At 40.0% G+C, this 22,712-nt stretch overlaps 1 protein-coding gene across 2 annotated transcripts in view; it reads right to left on the bottom strand.

Moving 5' to 3' along the window:
- LOC126455624 (uncharacterized) overlaps window positions 1–22,712 on the bottom strand; it is a 184,401-nt gene that overhangs the window by 96,595 nt on the left and 65,094 nt on the right. For both annotated transcript variants that reach the window (XR_007585343.1, XM_050091388.1), the window contains exon 2: window positions 19,316–19,474. Coding sequence is in view for 1 of the 2 variants with exons in the window: in XM_050091388.1 (XP_049947345.1) it covers window positions 19,316–19,474 (159 nt within the window). In the remaining variant the exon portion in view is untranslated. The remainder of the gene's footprint in view (window positions 1–19,315; window positions 19,475–22,712) is intronic.

The following is a 22,712-nucleotide window of genomic DNA, read 5'->3' as shown; positions in this document are numbered from 1 at the left end:
TCATTGAACGACTTCTCAGTTCCTACAAGTGCTTGGTAAATGTGTTTTAAATTCAGACTGTCTAGTGTGAAGGCTATAATGAGGTTTGCATTATCCGTAACCAACTGTTTTGAGACTCTGGAGTATGTTTGGCTTAGAGACAATACATCAGCGCAAATATGAGGATTGAAACAAAATTATTTTTGAATTTGGTATTGGTTTTTCACAGTAACATCGTAAAATATGAAGACAGTGTTAGGTTTTACTCTTTTAGGTTTGGGGATACCACTGCTGTCACTGAATGCTGTTTATGTAACGCCTTTGACATCGCGCTATATTTCCTGGATTAGGTGATACTTGAGCTGAAACAGTATTTTTTGAAAATACACTAAGATGCTCAACTCGGAACTCCACCTACATGTGATAGCAATGTCATGAGAACATTATTCTTACCACAATTGGATGGATCTGTAATAATTGTTCATATATTATCAGGAAGAAGTATTCCATTCTTGTTCTTCTTCAGTTGTTCTTTTACAGGATCAGTCACCTTCAAGAAAGCCCTTGTGATGATGACGTTTCATCCACCCTGCCATGATATTGACTACATCAGGTATCAACATGTAGTGGGGTTATATAGAAATACAGGTGGATATATGCTTTCAGCATATGTAAGTAGAGACACTAGGGAGAGAGGAGAAGTTATCATTCATGTTAAAATCTGTCATAGTGTGAAAAATCTGGAAACTAAAAAATTGTATGTAAAGCAACATACAGAAGCAAGTGCGTGTGAGCTTAAACTAAGTAATGGCACTTATATAACTGTAGCTGTGTATAGGTCACCATTGGGAAATTTTCAGCTATTTTTGAAAAACTTGGATTCTTTGTTGTGCTATCTGTCAGACAGAAGGAAGCAAATTATTGTGTGTGAGGATTTCAATGTAGATTTTCTGAGAGAGTCCGATACTAAGCTTGACCTTGAAGTATTAGATGGTTCTTTCAATTTGGCGTCAGTTATTGATTTTCCTACTTGCGTGGTACAGGAAAGCAGCACACTGATAGATAATGTGTTTATAGATCAAGACAAATTTAATCAAATAAAAACTTTCCCTGTTAAGAGTGGTCTGTCTGATCATGATGCACAGCTAGTTACAGTATATGACATAGCTCCATACATTAATGCATAACAGTTCTCCAAAATAATGCATTGAATTAATGATATAACGATTGAAAATTTTAGGGAAAGCTTGCAACAGTTAGACTGGGATGGCGTGTACAGGGAACCTGATGCTAATTTAAAATTTGACCTATATCGTGATACATTGTGAGTACATTTGAAAACAGTTTCCCTAAGAAAACAGTGAAATATAATCATAAGAAACCATGTAAAATACCATGGCTTACTAAGGGATAAAAATATCTTGGAAACAGAAAATGGAAATCTATCTTATAGCTAGCAGGGGTAATATCCTGAAACAGTGAAACATTGTAAAAACAACTGTGCTGTGTTAAGAAAAGTTATTAAAAAGTCCAGAAGTATGTGCTTCATGTCTGAGATTAGCATGTCTGATAATGAAATTAAAATAATTTGGAATATCGTTAAAAGGGTCACAGGGCAACTGAGAGCACAGGAAAACTGCATTTCTATCAGCGTAATGAGAAGTTTGTTAACAAGAAGTCAGAAGTAGGAAACATTTTTAATAATCATTTTTAAGTGTTGCAGAGAAAATAGGATCCAGCTATTCATAAGAAAATGCAACACAATGTATGGAAGAGGCAATACCTACGCAATTTGATAAAATTGAAATTCAGCCTACCTCTCCTACTGAAATTAGGAAAATAATAAATTCACACAAAAGTAAAAGCTCACATGGAATTGATGCCATTTCCAACAGAGTACTTGTTCCCTACAAATAAGCAGGATTCTCAGCCACATATGTAGTAGCTTACTGATGCAAAGCATTTTCCAGGTAGACTGAAATACGCCATTGTTGAACCATTGTATAAAAAAGGGGATAGCTCTGATGCTGACAACTTCTGCCCAATCTCATTTCTGACAGCTTTATCCAATATTTTTGAAAAAGTAATGTATTCAAGAGTAGCATCACATATTTGTAAAAATTAAGTACTAACAAATGTCAATTTGGTTTTCAGAAAGACTTTTCAACATAAAATGCTATATATATTTAAATGATCAAATATTAAATGTTTTGACTATATATGACAGTAGTATGTGTTCCCGCAAGAACAGTTACCGTTGATGACCATGCATAATTAAATGGACACCCTAGCTGCAAACAGGAGTTGATATACTTCATTGAGGACATGTTGAAAATGTGTGCCCCAACCGGGACTCAAACCCGGGATCTCCTGCTTACATGGCAGACGTACTATCCATCTGAGCCACCGAGGGTACAAAGGATAGTGCGCCTGAAGGGACTTATCCATTGCACGCTCCCTGTGAGACCCACATTCCCGACATGTCCACACCACTACATTCATAGTGCTCCTAATAGATGTTTGCCCATCATACTCATTACTCGTGGCACATTAATCTACCAAGTCCCGTACGAGTTCGGGCAAAGCGTGTGCGTTCGCACAAGAAGGTCAATGGCCGGGAAGCCATATTTTAACTATATATGACGGTAGTATCTGTTCCCAAAAGAACAGTTACCGTTGATGACCATGCAGCTTTGTTAGAAATGAAATGATAATTAAATGGACACCCTGGCTGCAAACAGGCGTTGATATGCTTCATTGGGGACATGTTGAAAATGTGTGCCCCAACCGGGACTCGAACCCGGGATCTCCTGTTAACATGACAGACGTTCTATCCATCTGAGCCACCCAGGGCACAGAGGATAGTGCGCCTGCAGGGACTTTTGAATAACCGAACATCACCCATTGGGATATTTTGGGATCTCTCAAAGTCTTCTGATTGTGTGCATGATGAAATTCTTCTAGATAAGCTTATGTATTGTGGTATGAGTGCGACAGTGCACAAACGACTTATTCATATTTAATTGGAGGAATGCAGAAGGCTGAAATTAACAGTACAGGTACTCTGTAAAAATGAGCAGAGGCCGGTAAGTGGGAAGTTATCAAGAATGGTGTCCCACAGGATTCAGTATTGGGTCTCTTATTGTTCTTAATATATATTAATGACTTGCCACTCTATATTCATGAAGATGCAAAGCTAGATCTTTTTGTTGATGATACACCTATAGTAATCACACCCAACAAACAATAATCAGCTGAGTAAGCTGTAAATAATGTGTTCCAGAAAATTATTAAGTGGTTCACTGCAAATTGACTCTCATTAAATTTTGAGAAAGCATAGTTTATGCAATTCTGAACAGTAAATGGCATAACACCATTAATAAATATTGCCTATGAACAGAAGTCTGTTGGTAAGGCTAAATACACAGAATTTCTGGGTGTGTGCATTGATGAGAAACTGCCATGGCAGAAACAAATTGATGATGTGTTGAAACGGTTATCTTCAGCTACTTATGCTATAAGGGTTATTGCAAATTTTGGCGATAAACGTATCAGTAAATTAGCTCACTATGACTATTTTCATTCACTGCTTTCATATGGCATCATATTTTGCGGCCATTAGTCATTGCACAAAAGCGTGTAATCAGAATAATAGCTGGAGCTCACCCAAGATCACCTTGCAGACATTTATTTAAGGAACTTGGGATATTCACAGTACCTTCACAACACATATATATTTACTTATAAAATTTGTTATTAATATCCCATCCCAATTCATAAATAACAGCGAAATGCATGGCTACAACACTAGAAGAAAGGATGATCAACACTATTGCAGATTAAATGTCACTTTGGCACAGAAAGGGGTGAAGCTGCCACAAGAATCTTTGGTCATTTGCCAAATAGCATTAAATGTCTGACAGACAGCCAACCAACATTTAAAAGCAAATTAAAAGAATTTCTGAATGACAACTCCTTTTACTCAATGGATGAACTTTTAGACATGAAGTAGTAACTGCAAAAAAAAATAATTAATTATTTATTGTAAAGAAAAGTGATATGTTCACTAAAGTTCTATCGCTTAACCAACTGAGCTACATTGGCTACGCAGAAAATTCAGCTATACAGGGTGCGTCACCTAACGTTACCGCTGGATATATTTCGTAAACCACATCAAATACTGACGAACCGATTCCACAGACCGAACGCGAGGAGAGGGGCTAGTGTAATTGTTTAATACAAACCATACAAAAATGCACGGAAGTATGTTTTTTAACCCAAACCTACGTTTTTTTATGTGGAACCACGTTAGTTTTGTTAGCACATCTGAACATATAAACAAATACATAATCAGTGCCGTTTGTTGCATTGTAAAATGTTAATTACATCCGGAGATATTGTAACCTAAAGTTGACGCTTGAAACCTCCGACGTTCAGTTGCGTGTTGTAACAAACACGGGCCACGGTCGGCGAGCAGCATCTGCAGGGACATGTTTACGATGACGACCGTGTTTACGAGTGTGGCTGTAGTGCACTGTTGCAGTGTCCGCATGTAGCAAAAAAATGGTTCAAATGGCTCTGAGCACTATGGGACTCAACTGCTGAGGTCATTAGTCCCCTAGAACTTAGAACTAGTTAAACCTAACTAACCTAAGGACATCACAAACATCCATGCCCGAGGCAGGATTCGAATCTGCGACCGTAGCGGTCTTGCGGTTCCAGACTGCAGCGCCTTGAACCGCACGGCCACTTCGGCCGGCTCCGCATGTAGCGCTTGCTGCTATTGTTATTCTGCATTCGTCTCCGCAGCAGACCAACTGTAGTACCCCGTGTTACTAGACGTCTGTGATAGTGTAGTGTTGTAGGAACTGTGACCATGGTGTATTCGAACTCTGAAAAGGCGGAGATGATACTCATCTATGGCGAGTGGCGACGAAATGCAGCTGAAGCCTGCAGGGTGTATGCAGAACGGTACCCGGACAGAGAGCATCCAACGTGCCGCACATTGCAAAACATCTACCGCTAACTGTATGCAACAGGTATGGCCGTAGCACGCAAACGGGTCCGTAACAGGCCCGTCACAGGAGAAGCGGGTGCAGTTGGTGTGTTAGCTGCTGTTGCCATGAACCCAAACATGAGTACACGGGACATTGCGAGAGCCGGTGGACTGAGTCAAAGTAGTGTCATGCGCATACTGCATCGTCACCGCTTTCACCCGTTTCATGTGTCGCTACATCAGCAATTACATGGTGATGACTTTAATCATCGAGTGCAATTCTGTCAATGGGCATTAACAGAGAATGCTTTGCAGCTCTACCTGTTTACCGATGAAGCGGGTTTCACAAACTACGGGGCAATGAATCTACGGAACATGCATTACCGGTCCGTGGACAATCCTCGCTGGCTCAGACAGGTAGAGCGACAGCGACCTTGGACTGTAAATGTATGATGCGGAATCATTGGCGACCACCTCATTGGTCCTCACTTCATTGCAGGGGCCCAAACAGCTGCAACATACATCGCGTTTCTACAGAATGGATCTGCCAACGTTGCTCGAAAATGTCCCACTGGAAACGCGTCGACGTATGTGGTATCAGCATGATGGTGCACCTGCACATTCCGCAATTAACACTAGGCTCACCCTTGACAGGATGTTCGACGGGTGTTTCATAGGACGTGGAGGACGCATAAATTGCCCAGCCCGTTCTCCTGATCTTACACCTCTGGACTTCTTTCTGTGTGGTACGTTAAAGGGGAATGTGTACCGTGATGTGCCTACAACCCCAGAGGATATGAAACAACGTATTGTGGTAGCCTGCGGCGACATTACACCAGATGTACTGCGGCGTGTACGACATTCATTACGCCAGAGATTGCAATTGTGTGCAGCAAATGATGGCCACCACATTGAACATCTATTGGCCTGACATGTCGCGACACACTCTATTACACTCCGTAATTGGAAACGGAAACCACGTATGTACGTGTACCTCACCCCTCATGGTAATGTACATGTGCGTCAGTGAAAAAGACCAATAAAAAGGTGTTAGCATGTGGACGTAATGTGCTGTTCCAGTCTCTTCTGTACCTAAGGTCCATCACCGTTCCCTTTGGATCCCTACGTAATTCGGTGCTCTCCGATACACACGATCGAACAGCGGAGGAGTGGTACTCAAGCGTCAACTTTAGGTTACAATATCTCCGGATGTAGTTAACATTTTACAATGCAACAAACGGCACTGATTACGTATTTGTTTATGTGTTCAAATGTGCTAACAAAACTAACGGGGTTCCATTTCAAAAAATGTAGGTTTGTGTTAAAAAACATACTTCCGTGCATTTTTGTATGGTTTGTATTAATCAATTACACTAGCCCCTCTCCTCACGTTCGGTCTGTGGAAACGATTCGTCAGTATTTGATGTGGTTTACGAAATATATCCAGCGGTAACGTTAGTTGACTCACCCTGTACATTATACACATATCAAAAAAAGTTTTGCATCACCTCGGTTCAGAGAGTTTCGGAACCTGTACATAAAATTGGGATAGGGATCAACATAAACACCATTTCCTCCCTTTTTATTGCTCATGAAAACCACACTTTGCGTGTTGTACCACCATATAACGAGACGTTCAGACTTGGAGGTTCAGATTGCAGTACACACCGGTACCTCTAATACCCAGTAGCACGTCCTCTTGCATTGATGCATGCCTGTATTCGTCGTGGCATACCATCCACAAGTTCATCAAGGCGCTCTTGCTCCAGATTGTTTCACTCCTCAATTGCGATTTGGCGTAGATCCCTCAGGGTGGTTGATGGGTCACGTCGTCCATAAACAGCCCTTTTCAATCTATCCCAGGCGCGTTCGCAAGGGTTCATGTCTGGAGAACATGCTAGCCACTCTAGTCGAGCAATGTCGTTATCCTGAAAGAAGTCATTCCCAAGATGTGCACGATGGGGGCGCGAATTGTCGTTGGGTTCTTGGGTTCATGAGATTGTCTCCATACCCGTTCACGCCTTTCCGTTCAATACAATTTGTAATGAGAGTCGTCCGACCAGGCAACATGTTTCCAGTCATCAACAGTTCAAAGTCAGCGTTGACAGACCCAGGCGATGCGTCTGGCTTTGTGTCGGCAAGTCATCAAGGGTACACGAGTGGGTCTTCAGCTCCGAAAGCCCATATCGATGATGTTTCATTGAGTGTTTCTCACGCTGACACTTGTTGCTGACCCAGCATTGAAATCTGCAGCAATTTCCGAAAGGGTTGCACTTCTGTCACGTTGAACGATTCTCTTCAGTCGTCGTTGGTGCCATTCTTTCATGTTCTTTTTTCGGCCACAGCGATGTCGGACTTTTGATGTTTTACCGAATTCCTGATATTCACGGTATACTTGTGAAATGGTCGTATGGGAAAATACCCACTTCATTGATATCTCGGAGATGTTAACCTGCCATTGTATCAGCTGTAACCGATCTACCAGCTACGCCAGACACTTGCTATCTTGTATGGTCGTTTCGTATCGCAGCGCCGTATTCTGCCTATTTGGATATTTTAATACACATGCCTATACCAGTTTTTTGGGTGCTTCAGTATATATACAGGGTGGTCCATTGATCGTGACCGTGCCAAATACCTCACGAAATAAGCGTCAAACGAAAAAACTACAAAGAACGAAACTTGTCTAGCTTGAAGGGGGAAACCAGATGGCGCTATGGTTGGCTCGCTAGAGGGCGCTGCCATAGGTCAAACGGATATCAACTGCGTTTTTTTTAATAGGAACCCCCATTTTTATTACATATTCGTGTAGTACGCAAAGAAATGTGAGTGTTTTAGTTGGACCACTTTTTTCGCTTTATGATAGATGGCGCTGTAATTGTCACAAACATATGGCTCATAATTTTAGACGAACAGTTGGTAACAGGTAGGTTTTCTAAATTAAAATAGAGAACGTACATACGTTTGAACATTTTATTTCGGTTGTTCCAATGTGATATATGTACCTTTGTGAACTTATCATTTCTGAGAACGCATGCTGTTACAGCGTGATTTTCTGTAAATTTTACATTATTGCAATAAATGCTCAAAATGATGTCCGTCAACCTCAATGCATTTGGCAGTACGTGTAACGACACTCCTCTCAACAGCGAGTAGTTCGCCTTCCGTAATGTTCGCACATGCATTGACAATGCGCTGACGCATGTTGTCAGGCGTTGTCGGTGGATCACGATAGCAAATATCCTTCAACTTTCCCCACAGAAAGAAATCCGGGTACGTCAGATCCGGTGAACATGCGGGCCATGGTATGGTGCTTCGATGACCAATCCACCTGTCATGAAATATGCTATTCAATACCGCTTCAACCGCACGCGAGCTATGTGCCGGACATCCATCATGTTGGAAGTACATCGCCATTCTGTCATGCAGTGAATCATCTTGTAGTAACATCGATAGAACATTGCGTAGGAAATCAGAATACATTGCACCATTTAGATAGCCATCGTTAAAATGGGGGCCAATTATCCTTCCTCCCAAAATGCCGCACCATACATTAACCCACCAAGGTCGCTGATGTTCCACTTGTCGCAGCCATCGTGGATTTTCCGTTGCCCAATACCGGTAGTGCATATTATGCCGGTTTACGTTACCGCTGTGGTGAATGGCGCTTCGTCGCTAAATAGAACGCGTGCAAAAAATCTGTCATCGTCCTGTAATTTCTCTCGTGCTCAGTGGCAGAACTGTACACGACGTTGAAAGTCGTCGCCATGCAATTCCTGGTGCATAGAAATATGGTACGGGTACAATCGATGTTGATGTAGCATTCTCAACACCGACGTTTTTGAGATTCCCGATTCTCGCGCAATTTGTCTGCTACTGATGTGCGGATAAGCCGCGACAGGAGCTAAAACACCTACTTGGGTATCATCATTTGTTGCAGGTCGTAGTTGACGTTTCACATGTGGCTGAACACTTCCTGTTTCCTTAAATAACGTAACTATCCGACGAACTGTCCGGACACTTGGATGATGTCGTCCAAGATACCGAGCAGCATACATAGCACACGTAGCACATGCCCATGGGGCATTTTGATGACAATAGCCATACATCAACACGATATCGACCTTTTCCGCAATTGGTAAACGGCCCATTTTAACACGGGTAATGTATCACGAAGCAAATGCCATCCGCACTAGCGGAATGTTACGTGATACCACGTACTTATACGTTTGTGACTATTACAGCGCCATCTATCACAAAGCGAAAAAAGTGGTCCAACTAAAACATTCATATTTCTTTACGTACTACACGAATATGTAATAAAAAGTGGGGGTTCCTACTGAAAAAATCGCAGTTGATATCCGTTTGACCTATGGCAGCACCATCAAGCTTGCCAACCATAGCTCCATCTGGTTTCCCCCTTCAAGCTAGACAAGTTTAGTTCTTTGTAGTTCTTTCGTTTGATGCTTATTTCGTGAGATAGTTGGCCCGGTCACTATCAATGGACCACCCAGTATATACCCATGAAAAGTAACTTCATCATTCAGTTTGGGTGATGAGGAAGTGTCTGAGGCAACTGCATGCTGCTGTATGGGTATAGGTGCATCATTTAAGTGTAATAGTTGGACTATGATGAGAAAGAGCTATGAAATAAAACACAAACACATTTTAAGATTACACACAAATATTATTTATTTAAATATCATACATCGGATGAAGGGTTTCAAAAAAATCCTGGGATTCTTTCTTTATCTTCTTTGCACCTGCACAATATTTCCCAAATAAACCTTTTTGATGTTTAGTAAATTCTGTGTGTATTTCCTTGAAACCTGTAGGTATTTCGCAATACTCAATTTTTCACATGTACCCTTAAGATGTTTCTCTTTCGGCTCTGCATTCATGCATAAATAAAGGTACTGTTCCAAATCATCAACATGTACACTATGCACACATAGGAAGTTTACAACATCATTGTATGCACAGTGTATGCTTGGCAGCCAATGTTTCAGTCTCTCTAGCACAAGGTATAGCGCAGTATCCACATCGTGTAAGCTGTATTGGATACTATCACACCAGTAAGGTGAATGTCGAGTGGGGGAGGAGTTTTATAATACTCTGTGGTCACCTGCTGACTGCACGACGAATTTCGTCCCAGTCGAACTTAGCCCGTTTGATTCCAAGAAGGTTTGCCATTCTAATCTATTACGGATTCGTGTTTAATCCTATATTTGAAGTGTAGATAAACCAGAATACCACTTTCGTGATTGTAACAATATATTTAGTACAAAGAATGGACGTTCCAAAAATGGAACAGTGGGAATGAGAGGGTACAGGTACCGTGCATGTAATGCTGTGAGAAGCGAATGTAAATTTTTCACGTCTGTGTTTATTTTTCTCACTACATATTTTATACACCTCATTTATAGATTACACAAAATGTGAATATATAACCAAATAAGGAATAAACAAGATTAACAGTGTTTTAATGAGTTCAGTTTGAACTTTAGTTTGTATGAAACGGCACATAACAATTTGCATACAAAGGAATTTTACATTTCCTACAATGTTTTGTTGTGTTCTTCTTGAACTGGCCACGTCTTAGTTGTTTGCCTAATGATACAATAGATGATCTTGTCCATCGTAGCATACATCATTGAGCACCCTTTCATGTAAGGCTTTTGGATTTCGCACTGGATGGGCAGATGACTGTCATGAGCTGTACTTTTGAAAGTAACTGTTGACCACATACCTTGTGTAGCCAAGAAGATCCTGTGGATTACCCTTATATTGCATTGTTTGTCTACACAGCGACCAAGCATTGTTTATTGATGCATTTAGTGGAAAAGCAAGAGGTTGGTAGTACTATTTTTTCGTTCTGAAATTAATCCTGTATTTTCCAATATTTTCATCTACTCTGTCCAATCTTCCGATGTTAGCTAACAACGCAGCAGGAGTAATTGTTTCAATAAACTTTCTCTCACACCTACTGTATCGTTTGGATTGTCCAGCCGGTTGAACTGCACTTCTGTTTGAAGTGATGGTAACAATGCTGTCGTCATGGTAGAGAGTCAATCAATCCAGATTTATTATTGGTTACTTGGTCATATGTTCCTCTTGGAACCTTTTTCAGTTTATGGTCTTGCAGAGGAGCACCCTCTATTCTATTTTAGCGAATTGTTCCTGTTCCAATGCAGCCCTTTCATTTTAGTTCATCCAAAAGTGGCAATGAAGTAAAAAAGTTATCAAAAAAGAAATCATATCTCTGTTCATTCTCAAAGGGAAGTTACGACACTAGGTCTAACACAACTGAACCACCTACACCAAGCTCAGGTCTGTCCCAGCAACCTGGTATGATTGAGCTTGAACTAGGTACACTACTCTTGTGCAAAGACACCAGACTTTATAAGCAAACCTAATCGGTTTACATGCCATACGTTGCTTTGTTCCATGTCTACCACAATACGGAATCATGGCCTCATCAACACATAGCAGTCTTTCGTTATTGAAAGCTCATTCAAGAGTTTCCAAAGGGGTCTGACTTTTGAAAATCTGTCATCTTTGGATAAGCTTATTCGACTTCTTTGTGATCCGGTAGGAGCACTTTCCCGCTGGTGACTTGTATGTATGTTTTACTCAGTCTCCAGCTTTGAGTTACTTCTCTTATATATATTTTGGTTACAAATGGAACATGAATAATGTTGCCAACTTTTTCAAGCCCAATAAAGTATATTATTTTTAGGGGAGATGAAGTATTTTATAAATTTATATATCTGTTGACCTAAATACCAATTTTTCATCCTTCTGGTATTTAACTTGGAGTTTTGTTTGGTTTTTAAACTGATGCTACAGTATGAATTTATTTTCAAATAAATGAAAAATTGCTTTTTATTTCAGTTCACTGAAGCTCTCTCTTTTCCCAATGATTTGCACTCCAAACTGACAATTCTCTGGCTGTAAAAGATGGGGGTGACGGGAACAGAAAGCACATAAGATAATAAATTTTGATAGTTTAGTGACTTAACACTTGCTTTTTAGGTATATGTTGTCACTTGTCGTAGGAACTTCTTTCGCGAGAAATATTTGCCATCGTTCGATAATTTTCTTACAATATCTTTAGTTAATATGTTTCAGAACATGGATAATCATTGCAGATACTGCCTGTTGTTGCTGTTGTGGTCTTCAGTCCGAAGACTGGTTTAATGCAGCTCTCCATGCTACTCTATTCTGTAGATGCCTCTCATCTCCGAATAATTACTGCAAACAAACATTCTTCTGAATCCTTACGCTATTCATCTCTTTGTCGCCCTCTATGAGTTTTAATTCTGAATCCCTACATTAGTTCTATAGCGATTCCTTCTTACCTATTTTGCACTTCCTGTCAGTTTCGTTTTTTTAGACGTTTCTATTCCCTTTAGCCTGCTTAATTTTCTATATTTTTATCTTTTATCTTTTCGTCAGTTTAATTCAATATCTGCTGTGATATCCAAAGGTTTCTACTGGGCCTTGTATGTTTACCTATTTGACCCTTTGTTGCCTTCACTATTTCATCTCTGAAAGCTACTCATTTGTCTTCTATGTATTCCTTTCCCCTGTTCAGTCAATCGTTGCCTGATGCTTCCTCTGAAGCTCTCATTAGCCTCTCGTACTTTCAAATTGTCCATGTCCAATCTCCTTAATTTCCCACCTTTTTGAGATTTCTTAAGATTTAATCTATAATCCATAAACAATAAACTGTAGTTAGAGTCCATGTCAACACCTGCAAATGTCTTACAGTTTAAAATCTGGTTGTGAAACATCTGTCTTACCATTATCTAATCAAATCAAAATCTTCCAGCGTCTCCAGGTCTCTTCCACGTACACAACCGTTTTTTAGTGATTCTTAAACCAAGCGTTAGCGATGATTAAATTACGCTCTGTACAAAATTCTACCAGGTGGCTTCTTATTTCGCCCCTTTTCCCCATCCATATACGTCTACTATTTTCCCTTCTCTTCCTTTTCCTACTGTCGAATTCTATCACAATTAAATTTTCGTGTTTCATAACTATCTGAATAATTTCTTTTATCTCGTCATACGTTTCACCAATCTCCTTATCAGCTATGGAAGTAATTGGCAAGTCAACTTGTACTACTGTGGTGAGTGTCGGCTTATTGTCTATCTTCGCTATGATAATGCATTCACTATACTGCTCATAGAAACTTACCTGCATTCCTATTTTCTGATTCATTATTAAACATACTCCTGCATTACCACTGTTTGATTTTGTTCAAATGTGTGTGAAATCTTATGGGGCTTAACTGCTAAGATCATCAGTCCCTAAGCTTACACACTACTTAACCTAAATTATCCTAAGGACAAACACACACACTCGAACCTCCGCCGGGACCAGCCGCACAGTCTATGACTGCAGCGCCCCTGACCGCTCGGCTAATCCCGCGCGCCCTTTGGTTTTGTCTTTAAGGCCCTGTATTCACTTGACCAGAAGTGCTGTTCCTCTCGACCAAAGTTCACTAATTCCCACTATATCTAACAATATCTAACTTCAGTCTACCCGTTTCCCTTTCGAAATTTTCTAACCTACTTGTCGTACTAAGGAATGTAACATCCCACACTCCGAATAGTAAACGCCAGTTTTGTTTCTCCTGGTGACGACATTCTCCAGGGTAATCCCTGCCCCTTGGATCCGAATATTACCTCCGAAATATTTTACTAAAGAGGGTGGCATCGTCGTTTAACTGTACAGTAGAGCTGTGAGTCCTCCGAAATGAATTACCGCTGTAGTTTCCCCTTGCTCTCTGCCGTCCGCAGTACCAACACAGCAAGACCATTTTGACTGATGTTACGAGACCAGATTATTCAATTATCCAGACTGTCGCCTCTTTTACTGCTGAAAAGGTTGCTACCCCTCTTTAGGAACCATACGTTTGTCTGGGCTCTCAAGAGATAGCCGTCCGTTATGGTTGCACATACAGTACGCAATAGACAGTATACACAAAGGAAAGCAGGGGGCGGCTCTTTTGATTTATATCAAGTCAAGCGTTGCGCTCAACGCCATACTGAAACCGAGCAAACGCGAAATGATAGCTGCTTACTTCTACGCCTCGAAATGGACATTCTTACGAAACGGATGCAATTTAACTAACTAAATGAAAACTTTAGGAATTTATAAGCCTTTAGTTAAAACTTATCACGTGGGCTTTTAAATTAATTGCTGTTCACATATGCAAGCTGTGATCTGCCTCCGCTTTTAGCTTCAGATGTCAATGAAGTTACTTTGTTTTGTAAATATCGGCTTTTTCTTTCCAACAATTTTATTTTACTTTATAATTTTTTTCTAGGTCTTTGAGCCGATAAATCAAGTACACTTTCAACGGAAACAGTTGTTACGTGATTCCCTGCAAAAGTTGCAGTGTTTGTATTAGTGCTGGAATTTTTTTCGTGTCTTCAACTTGAAGGTAACACTTATTTACTTGCATGTCTGGATGAGTAGTCGTTAATGGAGACTGACAGCCGTCTGAAATAAATTCGAAATAAATTGGCGTGACGGCTAGCCGAAATGGTTCGTTGGCACAACTTTTGTCTCACCATTTACAATCCTCCTATCCAGGTGAATAACATTAAATTGTTCGGACTGACACCGATTGTCGATTAACACGGAAGCCCCGTCTGCTAACCATTCAATGTCGACGCGGTGGCTTAGCATGTTCGGTCGTACGCCTGGCAACCTTCTGTGTTGAAAAAAACTGAGTGCAGTTTTCACCGAAAGAATATGAGGGGTGTCATGCGACATCTGCGGACAACAGATAACGAAAAATTGACGAAGCAAGAGATACATGGAACGAAAAGAAAAAAAAAAAATTGTGGTAAGGGCGACTGCTCGCGATAGGCAGGAAATACGGGTTTGAGCCCTGGTCCAGCACAAATTTTCACATGTCACCAGCAATTAGTGTATCTACCTACACCTAACACAGCTGGTGCCAAGTTATTCAGAGTCAGCAAATTGATTTCGAATTAACATAAGTATTGCTTTAAATGAAAACAGGATGCTGCATTAAAATCTAATTTCTACAAATGTTTTCAATTAGGTCCAGACCTTTTAGTTCACTCTAACGCATTACGTAATATGAATCATAGTAGTTTGATAAATGGCTAATAAGTGTCACAAAGGAACTTTTGTCATGAATGAGATGAATTCCAGCTTTTCCATTATGTAACTGTCGCCGTAGAATGTCTTCTTTTTATCCATTAACAAGTAAAATAATAAATTGGAATCACTAATTAGAGAAATGTGCACCTATCTGCACGATCTATTCATGACTGAGTTGCAGGCTAATTGCACGTGTTACCGTGAGGCAGCACATCTACGAAAGCGCACTCAAGTGAAATAATTTAACTTCTATTTTCTCCAGACTGTAATGAGACGTGGCTCTCCTTCTAACTTTAAAAATTTCGATGTATTAGCTACATTTAGTACACAGCAATGTATCACCTATAACGAACTATGCAACGAACCCAGCAACCACGTTTTTCACCGCAACCCTTAATTTTATGCTGCAGGTGTGCTGAGAAATTAAGCATCACAGTAACTATGACCGATAACAAATTAAGACACACTTCATCATCGAGCTGTGATATTAAACTAAAAACATGAAAGAAATCAGTTTTGTGCTCCAGTTAGTTTCCTCGGAATGAAATGTTTTATACAGTATATAATTGTGAAGAAAATTCGCAGTTGTTAAACAAGCTGCATTAATTTTTTGAAGGAAAAGAACAACCTCTACTGAAAAATTTGCTCCAGAAGTTGATTGTAGGTTACCTTTACTTACGTATAGTATTTTATACTGTTTAATAAGCTTTTATTGGTTACAGCAAGAAAATCAAAAACACTCATTATTCTCATGTACTATCAGCCGCTTTGTGGGGACCGCTCGTTACTTTCCTGTATGGTCTTACTCTCTTGCTACTCCTCATTATCTGTTTACTTATATGTAAGCTCAGCAGCTAAAATGTACAGTTAATAAATGAACAAAACGTATCCGTTTGCCTGTGGCTTCAAACACAACTGTTTTGTCGGTTTCAGTATGGAACTATTCGCGCATGCGCACTAAATTTTGGCGCATGGACTGACCATGAGGCCGAGTTTCCATTCCGTATATTCTCTGTTCCGTGCCTGCAGTACTGGTATCTGTATCGCTGAGGCACGCAAGACGCCTAACCAACGGCAGGACCCGTGGTTCATAGCATACCACTTTGAATTTGTCTTGAGGTATACTTTCTACCCAGCCGCATGAATCCTTCCATTCCCACACCAATGAGCGTTCGGCATTTTGATCCAGACACGAAGTTCACTATTAAGTAAACACCTACACCTAAAAACTGAACTGGACGAAAAACTGAACTGAAAGTTTCTTATTGGCACTGAATAAAAACCTAACACCGGAAAGACAATAACAATGACAACAAGCTATAGCTGAGTCTAGTCAAGAACAATTATTTAACAGTGCCAAAACGGTAAATTCTTCCACTCGCAACTGAATGCACCCGACATCAGAAGACTCCAGTTGTCGCTTTCAGCGGCACAGGGGGATGCGAATGTGTTAACAACTGTTTACAGTGATGGCCAGAGATAGCCAAACATGAAGTACCAACGTATGAATTTGAATACTGAAATATCGTACCTGCTACGATTTAGAAGCTGTAACATATTAAGAGGATTGTGTGCATGTATATCATCCACACAGTACCGAAGGTGGCAAGCGCAAGTAGGTGCGAAAACTACGTACTTACGTAGCTGGTAACGCAGTTTTGTGCACAATCTTCTTCCACACATATAAATGACTGAATAATTATTGAAGGATTAAATTCAAATGTTTTTCGATTAATGGATTTCATCACACATCTTAAGTAAAATGAAAAGCAATCACTAAAATCTGGCAATGTTCATTTCTCCTCCACGTACCCCTAAGGGAACTTTTACGCTCGACTTGGTACCCCAACGATACATCAACTTAGTTTGTCGCTTGTCAACTGCATATGTAACCACTTACTCCACAGCAATATATTAATCAATTTAAAGCACGAAGAGAAGAGTTAGTCTTTTCCATATATAATTAAGTGAATATTATTTAATGCTTATTTTAAATTTGGCGCAACAGTATCTCCCAGCTAGAGCTCTCCTCCGGGGATATGTGTATACTGTATATCATTGTTTCAGTTCAGATAATGAAAATACTGTGGATTGATTTCACTCAAGAGAATGAATGGATAGCTCAGACAACGAAAACACTAACGAATGGTTTCAGTTGAAAGAACAAGTAATTGGTAAGTGGTTCAACCGACAGAAAAGCAACACAATGTTTTCTATTGGAAAGAAAAAAATATGTTATTCAGTCAGTACGGAAAACAACAACGGACCGTGTAGACTGTTTTCATGGTTATTCCCACAGACTGGCTACACTCAAAAGAATGAACTCAGTGGATACACACACATTGAACAGAATGAGTCGACTGTTTTCCGCCTGCTGACTGAATCCATTGTTTTCATTCAGCTGTTCCCAAAACTAAACGTAAGAGATTTTCCCTTGGTAGGAGGCCTGGAAGACTTGAGATCAAATAAAGTCAAAGGGATAGGTAACATTCCGTCCAAACTTAGAAATTTGGGGGATGTCGCAATCAAACGATTATTCAAGTCCGTGTGTAGGATCTATGAGACTGACAACGTGCCATTCACTCAGTACCGACGATAGCAATGGCAGATATTGCAGAAACTATCAGACACTCAGCTCAAGCTTCTGACTAGAACAACATGCAAAGATTGGAAAGGAAAACTGAGAATTTGTTAGATGACGATGAGTTTGCTTTTAGGAAAGTTAAAGGCGCCAGAGATGCCGTTCTCACGTTGCACCTGATAATGGAGGAAAAGCTGAAGAAAAATCATGACACGCTTATAGTACTCGTCGACCTAGACAAACCGTTCGACAATGTGAAATGGAGCAAGATGTTCGAAATTCTATGAAAAATAGGAGTAAGCTATATGAAAAGGAGGGTAATATACAACATGTGGAAGAACCAAAGGGGAGTAATAAGACTGAAAGACGAAGAACAAAGTGCTCGGATTAAAAAAGATGTAAGATAGGGATGCAATCTTTCGCCCCTGCTGTTCAATCCGTACATCGAACGAACAATGACAGAAATAAAAGTAAGGTTGAAGAATGGGATTAAAATACAGGGTGATGAGATATCAATGATACAACTGCCTGGTGACATTGCTACCCTCAGTCAAAGTGAAGAAGAACGACAGGACCTGTTGGACCAAATGACTAATCTAATGAATTTAGAATATCGACTGAGGGTAAACCGGAAAAAGAGAAAGAGATGTTGCAGAAATGAGAATAGCGGGAAAGTCAACATCAAAACTCTTGATAACGAAGTAGACGAAGTTTAGGAATTCTGCTATCCTGGGAACAAAATAACCCAAGGCGACCGAGGTAAGGAGGGCATCATTGGCCTTAACTAGATGAAGAAATCTTTGGAAATGTATGTTTGGAGCACAGCATTCTATGGTAGTGAATCATGGACAATGGGAAAACCGAAACAGAAGAGAATCGAAGCGTTTGAGATGTGGTGCTCCAGAAGAATGTTGAAAATTGGGTGGACTGATAACATAAAGAACGAGGAGTGTGTCTACAGAATCGATGAAGAAAGGAACACATGGAAAACACTGACACCAAGAAAGGACAGGATGGCAGAATATGTCCTACGACTTCATGAAACTATTGTACTAGTGGGAGCTGTAGCGACTAAAAGACAGAGATTTGGAAGACAGAGATTTGAATACACTCAACAAATAATTGTTGAGGACATAGGGTGCTGGTGCTACCCTGAAATGAAGACGGTGGCGCAAATGAGGAGTTCGTGGCGGGCTGCATCAAACCAGTGAGGAGACTCATGATTTAAAAAGAAAAAAAAGGAGGCCTGGAACGGTGTGCAGTCAGCCTCGTGATGCCAATTTAGGTGCTACTAACCGAGGAGCAGCAGCACCAGGTGTGCTAACACTGCAACGGCTGGGACAGCGGTGGGCTGACCCCCTGCCACTCCATACCGTATCTCGATGACACTCTTGGCTTAGGATGGAACAGTGGTCGGTCGGACTCGATTTTCCCACCTGTGGCCAGAACGGCGGTGCTTTCCTTTTCTTTCCTAAGCCATTAGTATGTAGAAAGTATTCCGTCTGTTATATCCACTCCTCAAAATTTCTCAGTTTCTGATTTGCACTTAACGTAGCGTCGCACATGAGATCATCGCATAGCAGAGCGACAAATTTTAGAGTCAGGTTACTTGCCGTCATCTCTGGATCGCTCAAGTCGTACGGAAAAGTGAGGTCTCCTTCGTAGACGGTGTTGTTGTCGGAGTCCACAGTGAGGCGGACTTCGAAGTTGATGCCCAGCGTTCCGATGTCATCGCACGGCTCGAAAGCCTCCATGTCTATGTAGTAGGGGCCCTGGAGCACGGAAGACAACAGTTGTCAGTTCCACTCACTGCAAGTGACAGCAGATAAATTTGTAAAACATTTATGGCTCACATAGAAGACATATGTACATTATAATGGAGACACAAACATTTCTTTGGTGGATTCTTTCTAAACTTTCCGGTGACATCCGAAAAGGCCAAACTCAGCCTATGGACTTAACACGCTTGAAAGTTATTTTCAATTTTGAGCTTTTCTGATTTTAAGAATTTCTAATTTTTGCACGGCTGTTACTCAAACCTCCGAATTTTCTCATTGGAGTATTTCACTTGGTTGTTCGGAACGCCGGCCTACCTCTGTGAACTGAAACGTTCATATGCAACATTTATTGACAACAAATAAGAGTTGCTAACTTTGTTGTATTTTCCATTCTAGGATTTTATGTTAAATTCCCTATTTTCTGTCCTTTGTTGATTAGATATCCTTTCATAGTCTTTGGGAATTCTATAGCATATAGTTGAAACCACAAAGAAATTAATTTCAGCCCGAGAAGTGACATAAATGAAAATTTCTGTCACACAACACATCACACTTTTGCTTATATTTCACATCTTATTTTACACGACCTACTTTGTTGGTTATAGCCGGCCGGTATGGCCGTGTGGTTCTAGGCGCTTCAGTCTGGAACCGCTTGACCGCTACGGTCGCAGGTTCGAATGCTGCCTCGGGCATGGATGTGTGTGATGTCCTTAGGTTCGTTAGGTTTAAGTAGTTCTAAGTTCTAGGGGACTGATGACCTCAGAAGTTAAGTCCCATAGTGCTCAGAGCCATTTTTGTTGGTTATGAGCTCATTTTCTAATGATATTATTATCATAAAGGTGATGGAGGCAGGTTCATGGTAAATAATAGCATAAAATCTGTTGAGATTACTAAGGACTTCGAATGAGAAATAGCATGGGTAAAGATACATGGTGAAAGTGAATCAACTCTTTAATCGGTTGCTTTTATGAACTTCACGCCGCAGCTGTTGCAGTGGGGGAACATTTCAGAGAGAACTTGAAAAAATTCTCATGTAAATTTCCTAGTCACGGTAGATTTCAACTTACCAGCTATAGGCTGGGAGACTCAAGAGATGAGGGCGTGCGATGTAGTTCTAAATGCTTTATCCAAAAATTATCTTGGGCAGTTAGTCAACAAACCAGCTCGTGAAGTTAACTTTCAAGACTACTGCTCAACACACAAAACAGTGTGACAGCCCTAAGCTGATTTTCTTTGTCCAAATTGAATCGATGGATGCCGGTCTCTATGAATAGTCCGATAGCACTTTTGGTCGCATTTGCGCGGTAAGTTATTTTTGCAGGGGAGCTTAGTTTACTATTGCTTTTACTATTGCATTTATCCGTTATTTCTATTTCTTTATATTATCTGCTATATAGAGAATATTCGGTATGCTTTTATGCAAAAGAAGGAACCTAATCATCCTTGTATTTATTACATTCAGTTTAAATAAAAATGGGTGAAGTAACATATAATTTAAATACAAATAATATAACGATACACATTTTATATGAACAAAAAAATTTTGTTCATAAAATCGTAAAATCACAGAGAACATTTTGGTTCCATCCTAGTAGAGAAAATATGTATCGTTGATGTAAGATTGAATTTAGAGGTTGTTGGCACCATGGAAGGCCAGTAATCGTAGTTATGAGTGGGTTCTGCGAAGTCATGGGATGTGTCCACTGTTAGTTGTGATTGTTCAAATTATGAATCTGAAATAAAGAACCATGTTAATGAAATTATTTCAGTGTGTTCCAAAGTCAGTCATGATAATATTTGCATTCAGGAACATATTTTAATGAACATAAAACAAAAAATAATTAGTTTTTAGTCATTATAAACATGCAACAGCAAATAATTAGATTTGAGTCGTTTCATGAATCAAACACGGGCTGCTTTATTGGGCATTATTGAATTGATAGTTAGAGCCTCTGGACTACTGAAGGCATCGAAAGGATAAGTAGAGATTGACTTGTTATACAGGGTGGTCAGAAACAGTCTGCAGGTTAGGTTGTGTTGAGAAATAATTGTTAAGGAAAAAATTCGACACTTTGCGCCTTTTCTGAGTTAATTGGAGTTGAAGTTAGCCAATCAGGACGTTGCATGTGCGAATTCAGGTGGCCCACCAGATACAGTTATACTTTGTTCGTCATAAAAATAATCCTGATGCAAACTAACATAAACGCGATGATTGGTTAGCAGCCATGGCACACGTACACTGGCGGTGTTACGCTCTTGGAAGTAGGTCCTACTTATGTATTAAACATCTTGTTACTGTGTTACGGTAAATGAAACTTTAAGATATTTTAATGTGTTAACAGCCATCAATGTTTCCGTTAGTCATCATTTAGTATGTAGTTTTTATTCCAAAAATCGTGCACAATCGCGTCTCTCTAGGTTATACTGTGATGGTAGCACTGTTAATATGTAGTGTAAAAATAGCTGACGCTGCTTTCTGCGTCGCAGTGAAAAACGCGGGCGGAACACTGTTAAAAAGTGGCGAGAAAGACATTGCTCTTAATGTTTTTCACAATTTTACAGAAAACAATCTGCTTTGAAGTGTTCGGAAAATAAGGACATTTTAGTCAACGGAATCGGTAGCGTTGTAGAATACTGTACGAAGCTGACGTCCGTGGATCGCTGGTTCAAATCTCACCTTGAGCTTTTTTTGTTCAATTTGGAATACCTACGTCTTTTAAATATAAAACTCATCAAATACAGGATAATTAACACATATCTACTCACCATTTATATGAAAAATGCCTGTTGATTCTTTCTAATTACCTACTGCACACAATATTCCTGTTTTCATTGCAAATTATTGATATTTTATAAAAGATTGTTAATAAATGTTGTTTAAATTAAGAGAACATGACATATTTTAAGTACAAAAGTGAAAGATCAAATACTCTTTATTTGGACTGTGTCCATTGTTTTATACCACAGATGTGATGTTACACGAGCCAGAGTGTTAAGCGTCGTAGAAATATGGAAAACAATTCTCACGGCTTCGAACACACCATATAAATTCTGCATTTCTACAGTTGCCACCGTACAGTAGGAACTAATCTGAGCCAAGTTGAGGTATTTGTCGCAAGAAATAACAAGACATTTAAGCAGCCAGACTTACTGGAATTAATAATGCACGAAACGTTGTCACAAGTCACTGCCGAACGCTTGCGGGATACAGAACGGCACGTCATAAGAGACG

Source organism: Schistocerca serialis, chromosome 2 (genome assembly GCF_023864345.2).
Source record: "Schistocerca serialis cubense isolate TAMUIC-IGC-003099 chromosome 2, iqSchSeri2.2, whole genome shotgun sequence".
Classification (NCBI taxonomy): Eukaryota; Metazoa; Arthropoda; class Insecta; order Orthoptera; family Acrididae; genus Schistocerca; species Schistocerca serialis.
The sequence above is the reverse complement of the archived record's forward strand: the minus strand, read 5'-3'. Positions and strand labels throughout refer to the sequence as shown.